General features: G+C 43.8%; 1 protein-coding gene across 1 annotated transcript in view; it reads left to right on the top strand.

Annotated features, from left to right (window-relative positions):
- The window catches only part of LOC147685070 (SCO-spondin-like), a 153,397-nt gene that overhangs the window by 62,563 nt on the left and 77,608 nt on the right, over positions 1 to 13,226 (top strand). The window contains exon 5 of the mRNA XM_086942416.1: positions 2,748 to 2,912. Within this exon, the coding sequence (XP_086798542.1) occupies positions 2,748 to 2,912 (165 nt within the window). The remainder of the gene's footprint in view (positions 1 to 2,747; positions 2,913 to 13,226) is intronic.

Raw genomic sequence — 13,226 nt, 5'->3', positions numbered from 1 at the left:
GAACTGCCCTATTTGTATATAGGTCAGTTTGCTAAATTATTTTCCATTAGCAAACACTCATTTGTGACCACGTTTTGCAAATGGAAATTTCAGACATCAGGGTCCTTCTTCCCAGACATGCTGGTTCTTGGGACGCATGCCCTTTTTTCTAAAAGTGGTGTCATACTTTCATTTATGGTGGTTCAAATGACTCTTCCTCTGTGTTTTTTCCTTGACATCCATCTGAATAGGAGAAACCATTATACCGGTTGGCCCCACGCATACCATTAGCTTCTATACTGTTAGGACTGGGAGCACCACATTGATGATCAGCTGTTCACTGGATTTGCCAGTGAGAAGGAAACAAAAGTGGTCCAAAAACAGACTTTGTCCTGGTGTATTGTCTTCTGTATTCAGATGTTTCATGCCCTAGCCAAAAACGATACTCCTTGAAGGCCTTCAGGCTCATTCCACGAGAACAAAGGATGCTCCTGTGGCTCGGTCTTGGGGTATAGGAGTATCCGGTTATGGACTTGTCAAGCTGCTGCATGGACTTCTGTCCATGCTTTCACCAAGCAACACTGCATTGATTTTTAGATACAAGGGGGTCTGTTTGTCCTTTTCATTCTGCACGACTTCCTATAATAGATCAACTCATACCCCCTGCTCTAATTGTGTGGATTATCTTAGTACAGATTCAAAACACAAAGAAACTAGTCGAGATGTCCATTAAAAAATATGTTACTTATGTTGAGTAACATTCTCCCTACAGCATCCTGTATCATGCCTCTCTACCCGACTCCTAGTAGTGTGGAGTGGAATCTTTAGGGTTAATAAGATCCGAAGCTAGATTTTTCCTACATCTGTTTAACAACAATTGTTGCTAGACTCATCTCTGCTTCAGACGGAGTTGAAAATGGAAGAGCAAGTATGTAAGTGCTCAGAGGGGACATCTATATATGGCTCCATGTCCTTGTCTCCAGGGTGGAATGGGGTCTCAATAGACGTTGAGAGCGCCACATACCAGAAATAGGATCTGTGGAGCTTTTCCAGATCCAGCCTAGCACCTGGAAGGTTTCACAATGTGAGGAATCTTTAAGTGGACAGAGTATGCACTTGAAAGAGTTGCCAAAGGTAAGGTATTCATTGGTTACTTTAACTCTCTCTCTCTCTCTCTCTCTCTCTCTACATCGTCGCTTAGTTTTTGCCACTTCTCTCCCTCTCTCTCCATTTCCTTTTACATATCTCTACCTCACTCTCAAACCATACATATCTCAACTTTTTTCCCTACATACCTCTTTCTTTTTCTACCTCTCTCTAGCCTTCTCTCTGGCTGACTCAGGTTTCTCTATACATTTTGTATCTCCCTACCTTATATATCTCTCTACCATTCTTTACCTCCCTCTGAACTAATCTCCACCACCCTCATTGTACCGATCTCTTTACATCTCTGTCCATCTCCTGCCTCCCACGCACTTCTATTACCCTGCAGAGTCGGAGGTTGCTGTCTAGCGAAAGAAGTCTACACATAGGGAAAAAAAAAGTAGGGACAAGGTAGGCGAAGAGAATTAAGAAGAACATTATCACATTTTGACTTATGGTATGGTGAAAGTCCCCATACCACTGCGCTGATTTTCAGTGTTGCAACGAGACTACCAGCTGTGAAGGGACGTTTACTTGAAAGTACGAATATCCAGAAATTAAAACTACAATTTCAAGCACTAGGTACTTATGTATTATTTTATCATTATGTACTAGTCCACTAAATACACATCAAGTTATTCTTTACCATATGTTTTCAACAAGAATGTAGAGGAATAGGCTGTTTAGATGCCGAATCCCACTTAAAATACTATTTTGGCAAGACACAAACTCAATCAAAGTGCAAAAATAAGTTTATTATGTTTGATCAAAGTTTACTTTGGTACTGTTTGGCTAAGAGATGTCTGGTAGCTTGAATTTTCAGCTGTTTCCATATCAACATGAATGACTGGGCAACATGCAGAAGCTTTCAGTCGTGGCTGGTATTGGGGCAAAGTGGCGATGAGGGGGTTCAAGACAAATAAACATACCGGAATCCTGCTGCATTGCCGCTCTTCTGACTCCACTGCAGGCACAGGCTCCCAGACTGCCCTGCAGCCAATTCTGACTCTGCTCTCGTAGCATGAAAGCAGCATCAAGATTGGCCTGACCAGCCTCGATTTGCGCTCCCAGGGAGACTGGGAGCCTGAGCCGGCTGTCTCTAATCCGGCAACGCAGCTCAGGTTGGAGACATCTTCAGTGTGCATGACGGTTTGGCCTTCCTGAGAAGGCAGGCCAAACCATCATACACACTGACAACAGTGAACTTACCACTCCAGCTGTACTTGACACCCCTTTGGCCCCGCCTCCTAGACTCCACAGTATGGAGAATAAAAACCAATAACAAACATGCTTTATTATCATTTTATTTTTCAAGTTTTGAAGATGCGGCTGCTGGTAGGGATAGTGACAGTCCTCAGCCGGAGGAGCAGCCGCTGGTGGCTTTTGCCATAAAGTATAGCAAAAGCAGAGCAAACATTGGCAACTCCAATAGGTTAGTGCCCCAGTGTCACAGGCAGCCCTAATCGCTTTGCCAGAGGGTCTTTAGATTTGTATCCTGATTAGCATAATTGTTTATGGACCATCTAAAAGTTATTGGTGAGCATCCATGTGCATGTTGTCTCTGTCTGTGTGTAGTAAGTCATGTTGGTTGATGGCTTACACAACATTTCTTTTCCCTTCTTCAGTGGATTGTCAGTGGTCCGAGTGGTCTCAATGGTCCCAATGTTCTGTTAGCTGTGGAAGCGGGTTGCAGACTTCCCTGAGGCACCAGAGGCGGTTGCGCCTGTATGACGGAGAGGAATGCCAGGGCCCTGCCACACGTCATCGTCCTTGCACTACGCTAGACTGCGGTGAGAAATATGTTCCCTTCTTATATCGTATGACTTCTTGCCAGTTTTGTTTTGTATTCATTACAGTGTCTCCGTTCTGCCATTTTACCTCACAAATCCAAAGATTCAAGGCACAAATTCTAGGCTACTGACCTTCAATTTCCCTTAAAAAACAACAAGATGCTGAAATCAAAATTGCTGTCCTAAGAGACTGCACAATTATGTGACCTGTTTGTAAACTTTGGTGTAATTGCTGTTTCTTTGAATGAATTTAGCACATCTTTTTTACAGATCATTGCGATTGTGCAAAGTATTGATTGTTCATTCCCTAAGGTATCCTTTGTCCTCTTCCTATACTAAAACAACAGCACAAGACTTAATTTAAAAATTCTTTGGACCATGTACCTCTAAATTCTTTGCACAAGTGGAAGGGTTTCCATGTATGAGGTATTCACAAAAGGTGGCTTTTTGAAAGTAAATTATTTTATTCACCTTTGGAATTGCTCCTTATAGGTGTAACTATAACATGTAAGCAAATCCTATTCAAATGCATGGGCGTTGCCCCACTGAGCAGATCAGAAAGGAAAAATTAAAATGATAATAACTCATTGTTATTATCATTTTATTTTTCGTCCTTACTGACCTGAGTAGGAGAAGGGCTGCACTGCTCACAGAGCAGGGCAGGGGAGGAGTGGTTTGCCCACTCCAAGTGCGAATGACGCTTTGGCTGGCCGCCTCTGGCCAGCCAAACCGCCATGCGCACTTTGCAAGTTCTCCACCAGCTTGCATTACAGCCTGGGTGAAGAACATGCCCAGGCTCCCATTCCCTGGCTGAGTGTCGAACCACGGCACTCAGACCAATCACAACGCTGCATTGCAGCATTGTGATTGACTATGGGGAGCCTGGGAGCCGGGTACTTCCTGCATCCTGCCCTGGTATCCTGGAAGCAGGCGAAGAGGACCGAGAGGCGGCGCCACTGGCACACAAGTAAGTGCATCATTTTTTTTTCATTCCCTCCCCCCGGGACCCGCCCCACCCACCACCGTTAAATACCAGCTGCCATTGCTCAAATGGTGGGGACTGGACTTGTCAGGGCAAGGTTTATCTGCCTTTCAGAAGTCATGGTTCTACCAGCTGTACACCTAGGCTGCTGGAAATGCCTGAACAAGAATGACGAAAACTGGAATCCACAAAAGATTTCCACAAGTACTCCCAAAAACCTGCAACAGGCAGTGTCTTCGAGGGTATTTCTAGAATGCTTTAGATTTATATACATTGACTGTGTGTATATTCCATTGCAACAAAGGTCCACCCACTTTGAAATTGTGCGGGGGACCTTAAATGTGGCCACGTATGAGACTAGTCTGACTCCGCTATGGCCAAAGTCCTCTGATGACCATGGGCATTAAAGGCCATCAGAGAAAGGGCTACATGTCCACCCATCCACTTTAAATGGACAGACATGTAGACATTTTGTCATAAAACCTGATGGTAAGGAACAGTAAAACAATTATAATGCTCTCCCGCCATGGAGGAATCCTGCCATGGGGAGGGAAGCATAACTTTTTATCTTTTCAAAAAGAAAATCCTGCCTTGGGATTTTCTTTTTGGGAACAAAAAAAGAATGCTGTTTGCTACAGTACTGTATCCTTCCAATGCTGCCCTATAGCAAACAGTCAAATGCATTGCCAAGAACCGCTGTGATTGTGGTTCCTGCCTATGCCTTTATTCATTACCGTCTGCTTGGCAGTCATTTATAAATTAGGTAGGTGACCTCTCCACCATGGGGACGGAGTTATTTACTCCGTCTGTATGGCGGATCCACAGGCCGCCTGCCTACTATTAAATCAGCCTCTTTGTAATTTAGGCTATAGTGTACAACAAAGGCATTCCAGAGAAGACATGAACCATGGATTACTGGCCAGGTATCAACAAATTTACTGCACACTATTATGCCAACATTGTCAATCTTGGTATTTTCTAAATGTAAAAACAATGCATATAAAGTTTAATAGGTAAGTGCATCACTGGCCAGGAGTCCTGTCTTTATGCCTGCGTTTTAGAAGTGCAAGTGCTTGGAGTCAGACATTTGTCGAAATTGTTGTGTTATCATAAATGGTAAAAGTGCATAATGGTATGCTGCCATCAGATGACTAATGAGATCCGCATATTTCACAGGTTAATAATTGTGTTTTATATTTAGCCACGTGTCTAATGGTTCCTTTGCAGTTTATTTATTTGGCAGCATCAGCTCCGAGTGCTCACATTAGAAGTCAAAAGTTTTTGACTGAAAACAAAGATCACTCTGATGAAGATAATCAGAATCATGGCCTATGCAGAAAAAGAAAGGCTAAATGCTTGCAAGATTCCTTGGGCCAGCTTATGGAGTCATCCATAGAAAACTATGGCACATTGTTTGGAGCACCTGGATGAATTGTTTGGTGCATTGTCCCACTGTACCTCTCTTCTTGATGCTATCTTAATTGGAGGTGTTTGTGTAATTATGTGGTGCATGTGTTGTTTAGGTAACTGTCCCACCCTGCATCTCACCATGATACTGTAAAGCCAAGCACAGCAAGGCCTGCACTAGTTCACCAGCTGCAGTGATTAAGATTCTGTTGGCCGCATAAAATACAATTACTATTTCCAGAAAAATGTCTTACAAAAGGCACAACTAAACTATAGGTACCGTGGATCAACGCTGGCCTCCTTACAATGCAATTGGATCAAAATGAGGCAAAGTGGTAACCAATGGAGGATTTTAAAGTTAAACTCTTGACACGAAAAGCTACTTGTGTTTAATAAAAAGGGAGTAATGTGCACTCTAAAGATATTTGCTTCAAGGAACAAAATAGCATGTCGGGAACCTGAATTTCTCTGGGAAATTCTTTTTATATGTCAGAATCCAAATCCTTATCGAGCCTTCTGGGACACAAAGGCCACAAGAAGCTGATGCAGGTAACAGAGGATTTTAGTAACCTGGATGAAGTTAGAGACTCATCTCAGTAACAGCACGACCCGTGTGCACACACCACTCTCCCTGCTATCTATATTTGAGTCTCTGTTAAAGGAAATCTGAGACCAGATTTATCTGTGAAATATAAGAGAGAAGGATGATCTGGGTTAATGTTCTCTCTAATTATGTTCCTCTGTATGCGGCAGTGCTGCAGCCAAAGGTATGTGCGGCCAAGAAACTAACTAGGCATGCAAGCGCAGCTACCATAATCGGTGGTGTTTGCCACCTGCACACTTTTGTTTACTACCAGACAAAGAAAAGCAGAATTCAACCTACCAAGGCATTATGGGTCAGGCCATTCATCTTCAAAGAAAGCTGCAGAGTTTTAAGAATTTTCTTCAAGAATGTTCTTTGAGGAGGCAGAAGCACGGTTCCTTCAGCTGAGCTGAGTCACAACTCATTCTATCAGGAAACAGAGGCTGTTCAAAAGATGAGTGTCTTTCCCTGTTTTTAACCCAGAGGCTGCTTATGGGGAATTAAATTACTCTTGAACTCTAGTTGAATTCTTCACACTGGGTGAGGGGAAGAGCAGGACCTTTCCTGTCAGCAGAGCATGTGAAGGGAAAATTAGAGCACCCTTTCTGTAGTTGAGAGACTCTGTGAATAAAGGTTCATTCTGTCAGGAAATAGCCTCGTTCTTAGAGTTAAGGTAAATTCCCTTTCTTGGAGTGGAAAGGCTGCTGTGTGCATTTGAATTGTTTTTAAATTGCTGCTGTACTTCTCACAAGGCGCAAGAGCTGCATGTGAGAACTTTCAACTCAGGTATTTATTTTATTTCATTGGACAGCTTAGACTCTTCTACGCAACATGGAGATTACTATCAGCAGAGAGTATAGAGGGAACTTGGCAAGACAAGGGAAAGCTGTGTGATAATTCTGATACTCTGTTTTTCAGCAACCCCTGTTTGAAAGCATACAATCAACATTTTTAGAATCTCAGAAATCTGTAAAAAATGTACTCATTCTGTCAGGAAACACAGACTGATTCTGAAGAGTTACGTGGAATTCTCTTTCTTGCAGTGGAAAGGCTGCTGTGTGTTTTTTAGGTCGAGCTGACGTTAGCATTCATGCGAAGCATGAATGCTGTCAGCAAGACAACTAATGCTATCCGTATTTGGGAAAGTGAACACCAAAGTGTCACGAGCTTTCCCAGTGTCGGATTTCACCGCGGGAGCGAGCGCGCTTGCGCAGACCGCAGGGCTTGCATGCAAACACGGCACGCACACAGGCAGGCCCCTTCCCCTGCACGCACAGGCACACGTGGGCGCGCACACACACACACACACACGCAGACAGGCACAACACACGCAGGCACATACAAGCGCGCGCACCCCCCTCTTACAAACCCGCACACACACACTCCCAACCCCGCTCACCGGGCACAAGCAGGGCTTCCATCACGGGGGGCGGGCACCATCAATGTGCCCCGACGCCCCCCCTCACCGGCTCCTCTCGTCCTGTCCCTCCGTGTCAGACCAGACTCCGCAGCCCGCTCCGTTGTTTCTCCGCCCCTTCAGTGCGTGTCACGCCTCTCCTTTCTCCCGGCCGGAAATCCCTTTTGCTTGTCAGGCCTCGTTTTCAAAACTGAACTGTCCCGCAACAGTGTATATAATATCGGCAGTCGTTCTGCGCACTTGTTCTTAAAGCCGTGCTCTGGTCCTTTAGTTCTCGCCTGTGTAACTCCAGCTCCCATCCTTGGCATAGGCTGCCATGCTGCATACAGCCGTCTGTCCAGACCGCGCTCCTGGTTGCACGTGCACAGCCGCATTTTATCGCCCGTGACTAGTCCCGGGTGCAAGGCCTCTGCGCCCGGTTTTCTTGTATACAGAAGCTTTTCCTCCCTTGTTTAATCAGTCGGCTCCCTTAGCTCTCGTGGCAGCAAAATCAGTTGTACCAGTCTTACCGAATCAGCCAGGCTGCCCGGAGCTTCCTCTCTCACCTCCGCTGCTGCGTTCTCTACATTTTCATTTTCTTGCCTGCGAGGTTTCCCTCGCGCACCTTTCGGGGGCATTTCCTGTAGTGAATCCGATCCTCCGGCGAAATCACAAAGCGGCTTCCAGGTGATCCGTGTACTACCTACCGGCAACGCGCACCGGCTTCGCCGACACCTTATCAGCCCCGCAGTGAGACCAAGCAATGTCGCCAGCATCGGCTACCCGCGACCAGACGCTTCAGGTTGAGCAGAGTGTTGATGAATAGCGTACAGGCAAGTTTCAAACGTTTCTGGGCATTAGCAATCAGCTAGAAAAATGGAAAAAGCGAAGATCCGTCTTGCTACTCCTTTCCTAATCGTAATCCGCAAGGTCAGGCAGGAACAGTCAGCTTACACGTCCGCTGCAGCGGGTGCCATCTTGCCTCTCCCTGAACACCGACTATTTTCTATAAAGTTGTATGTCTAGGCCTTTGCAGAATATTAAAACGTGAACCAATGCCCTGTGTTTTTCTCTGGGAAAGGTGTCAACCCTAACTGTGTCCCCCCCCATTGGAGAGGTTGCACAAGAGTACACGGTATGTGGGAATGTGCTTTTAGTCTGAGTCACAGGCTGGGCCCGATACACAGTGCTCCCCATTCCAGAGGCTGCAGAGGAGCACACAGTGTGTATGCAATACGTTGAGGGAAGTTGTAGACCTGCCTCCCACAGTATTTTGCCCTCCTTTTCTATCTCCAGCCATATTATAAATAAATATACAACCACAAATGTTTCTTTCGGCCAGATACTGGACTTGTAGGATGCATAAAGAAAGGAATCAATCAATCAGTCAGGGAATTTTAAAGCCCACTACTCATAAAGCACCGCTACTCAACCGTGAGGGTCTCCAGGCGTGGGGTTTGGGGAAGCAGCTCCGATCAGTCGCAGAGCCAGTCACGTAAATACAACACATATTGCATTACAAATGCTATAGGTGCCACCATTGCGAAAGTTAAAACTATTGGCATTGTAAATGACAAAGCTATTAATTTCGCTATTTTCAAAACCAACACATAAATAAAAAAATTGTCATTTACAATACCAATAGCTCAAACCTTCCTAATGCGAGACCTATTGCATTGCAAATGCTTGTTAATTACTGTTGCTCTTCTCACAGGGCGCAGGACCAGCATATGAGAACTATCAACCATGAGGTGTTTCTCTACATTTAGCAGCCTAGACTCTACTATAACAATTAAGTAGGCAAGGGAATTACTATCAGCAAAGGGTGCAGAGCAAACTTAGATGAACAGGGTAAAGCTGTGTGACATTTCTGAGACACTGTTTTTCAGTAATCCCTGTTTGAAAACATACAGCCATAATTTTTCGGAGATCCAGAAGCCTGTCCACATCTAAATTTGTGTTTGCGTTTATAGTGTTACTACCGAACTGCTTTGTGAGGTGACTGGATGGCATATTTGGTTAGTAGGCTCTTCTTATGTCTTGCCTTTTTTAACATTTAAGTATAACAGTATGGCCAGTGGCAAACCTAATAGAAAGCCTTTGTTTACACAAGTAGTAGGGAACACTCATATCTTTGGGCACTTATACTAGTCCCACAAGACACTGCTTCTATGGCCCTTTGTTAAAAAGAGATATCTGCTGTGGGGCAACAGTTGGGATCTATTGTTGTCAAACTTTCAGATCTCGGGAAAGAAATTAAGTCAATAAGAATGGACCTAAACTCTTTCCATACTAAAGTAGAAACTCTATCTAAACAAACTACCCTTTTGGAAGAAAAAAATAGATAATGCAGAGTATTGGGGTCTAGATACATTGCATTTAAAACAAAAAGTAATGGATTTGGAAGACAGGGCCCAAAGAAATAACTTTCGTTTTTATGGTATTCTAGAAAAAATTAAAAATGATTTGAAGAGCTTGCTACTTACTTTATTACCACGTCTACTGAACATATCTTTTGAGCATCACATTCAGTTGCAGAGTGCCCACAGGATTCGGTCAAGAACTTCAACTTCAAACCTTTAATATAGACCGTGTTTTCTGCGTCATGAACAGGTCAGTCAAATACTACCAGCTGCTCATAAACATGGTCCTTACAATTTGGAAGGCCATAAAGTATTTTTGGCTGCAGACTACTGCACTGGAATCAATGCCAAATGAAAATCATTCCTGCAGCTTAGGTTAAGACTTCAGAAATGGGATGTCAAATATGGTATTTTAGAACCTGATACAATGCGGCTCACAATGGATGGGAAATCAAGGGATTACACAGAGCCTGAGGATCTGGTATGCTTCCTAGACAGTTTAGAGGACCATGATGTGGACTTAGCACTACGACCCCTGGCTGAAACAATTATCAACAGTCAACTTCAATTACAAAATGATCCTCAAAGCCACCATACTGGTAGATTATACATCTGTATTTTTAAGAAACAGTCTGACAGAGTTAAAGTTGTCCGATGTGTAGAAGTACTCACTCAGAATAAAAGCAGAGACAAATCGAGATCACCTCTAAAGTCATCCACGTCTTTTTGATAAAGTAATTGATTATAAACCTTCCACTGTTGCTTCTTCCAGCTAGATGAGTATATATAAATGTTATGTATTGATATAATGTTTTTACAGTTTTAGTGGAGTTATTACCTCTGATGGATATGATTAATTTCCTTTTCTCCTACATTGTTGTTCAGTACACCATGTATATCTCATACTGTATTTGTATATTCATTGGTTTAGGACCACCTGGCATTGGTATTCAATCATAAGAGATGGCATCAAGCATGTAGAAAGATTATCATTCTCGGGGACGGTAATGGATGTGATCAAAGTTAGCTTCTTTCACATTGCCAGCTGATGGCCTAATGTCAATTGACTCCCATACTATTTCCACTGCTAATACCTTGATCATCATTAGATACAGACCCCCCGACAGGCCAGATATTGTACCATATAGGTCAGTTCTGCAAGGGTAGCCCCTAAGTGACAAAGGTGACACAGGAAGGCTAGCATGAATCTAAGTTGGAGACCCACAATCTCATAATGACTCCTTAAGGCCCCCCGGCACTGATGTGATCGTGAACCTATCGGAAGCTCTCTCCTACCTAGGGTGGACCATCCAGACTAAGGGCTGTAGCTATCCACCCTTCCTGTGCTCAAATAGGGAAATGTGTGCTTTCCCCTGAAATTGAGGAAGGAGGGGAAATTACCGACCATAGTACTGTTCACAGTAATGTAAAAGTATGCCATCGACGTCTAAGGGTCCTGGTTTGGAATGTGGCATGGATTTCAAAATTGTTAGCAGATCCCAAGTGGAGTATCTTTGTGGACCTCCACAATGTGATACTGCTCCAAGAAACCTGGACTCTGTGTAACCTGCATAGTAGTGGGTTCTCTGCATATGGGCTAGATGCCACCAGGAAAAAGATGGGGACACCCTCAGGAGGTGTAGCAATTTGGATTAAAACTGCTCTTGGGTCTAAAGTTAAGTTGATCCATGTAGATTCCCAGGATATCCTGGCAGTAGATTTGGCCCTATATAGAGGTTGGAAAGTTAAGATTTTTAATGTTTATTTTTCGGGGCTTAGAGGAAACTAATGCCATACGAATTTTAGATCACATCCTGTCTGAAGCTTCAGACAACGTCCCGTTGTTAGTGGGCGGTGATTTTCATTGCACCTTCGAACCACTTGCCCTCAGCCCATTAGATCTGACAGAGGAGTGGGACCATGTGTGGCAAATCCCAAAGTGAGATCTTCCCCCAGGGAAATGGACCAAGAGAGGCGGACAGGTGCAGGCCCCTTCACTGCAGAATGATCTAAGAGCTACAAATGGGAGAACAACATCTGATATAAATGGTGAACTTACCTTTACCAGACCTGGCTACACCAGTAGAATTGATTATTGTTTGATTGACCACAAACTTTAGCACTTAGCCCATGATATGGCAGTGGTTAAGAGAACAGACAGTGACCACAGTGCTCTTACCTTCTCCTTATTAAATCTGAGGGAACAGGAACCTGACCCAAAGAGTAGGCCTAACCTGGGTGTCTTATCCATTACAAACAATCAGAGAACAATTAGATAGGGTTGGGTGGAGGAACACCCAGGGCTTTAGATATTGCCAAAGGCAAAGTTCGCATGGTGATGGAAGAGCTGGCCAAATACCCAAAAGAAGAAGTAGTCAAGAGACTAAGCTCTTGCCACAAACTCCTCTATAATGAGGTCAGGGATTTGTTAGGTAAATCGTGCAAAGAGCAGGAACAGGTCAAAGATAAGAAACAGTTGGGGCGCGATTCCCAGGTAGCCTGGTAGAACCAGGAGTGCAGGGAAGCAAAGAGGGACTTGGTTCAGACAGTAAAGTCTAATGTCTGTATAGATATGGTGGCATGTATAGCAAGGTACAGGCAATCAATAGCGACAGCGAAGAAGAACTGGGAAGATTCCCTATGGTTCTCGCTCCAAAGGGCACTGACATCCAAAGACTCTAAGACCTTCTTGAAAAAAGCTGCCTATTGGCTCAAGGGTAGTTATTCAGTATTGGAGTTTAAAGTTCAGCCTGATGAGTGGGTGTCCCACTTTGGGAATAGCTACATGCTAAGCAATAGAGAGGCAGAGGACCCTATTGAAAGGAGGGGGGTAAACTTATCTAGTATGGCAGAAGCGTTTTTATTCTAAAGAAGACACCCAAGTAGCAATCCGTTCGTGTATTCTAGCTCGAGCACCTGGCCCGACAGAATCCCCAATGACTTGTAGAAAGAGGACCTAACAGTCTGGGGCCCTTATATTAACATGTTATTTAACACCATTGCATCAAGTATGACCATGCCTTCATTGTGGAAGATAGCTGAAATCATCCCCATATATAAGAAGGGTGACAGAGCTTCCCCGGTCAGCTACAGACCAATATGTCTTATTGATTCCATTCAGACTTAACTTACCATCATTGAAAAACACTTTCTCAGATCTCTTTCAAATCTACCCCCTAGTACCCCTCTGATCCATTGTATCTAGATCTTGCTCACAGACAATTGGCCCTTAAGATATACTACATAGTATTAATGTTTTTGCACTGATTATGGTCGGTTGAAAAGCTAACCTCCTACCAAGAAGCAGTAACTGACCTCCTGATATTGCCCCATGTAACATCCATTCCATAGTTTAGCCGCTTGAAAGACCTTCTCAGAAAGCTTGGGCTGGAGCTGTATTATCCTAACCCTGAAAGTTTGTCTTTAATACCAAAGGCCAGGATCAAAGTGATTTACTCTTCACTTTGCAATTCATGATTACTACTCTAGAATATACTATGTTCTTATTTCACATTCTATTATAACACAAGTACTTGATTGTGACATTTTAGAAATTGCACTTTCAGATCATGCTCCTATCAGT

The sequence above is a fragment of the Lissotriton vulgaris genome, chromosome 10 (assembly GCF_964263255.1).
Source record: "Lissotriton vulgaris chromosome 10, aLisVul1.2, whole genome shotgun sequence".
NCBI lineage: Eukaryota > Metazoa > Chordata > Amphibia > Caudata > Salamandridae > Lissotriton > Lissotriton vulgaris.
Note: the sequence above shows the minus strand (reverse complement) of the source record. Positions and strands in the feature narration are given on the sequence as shown.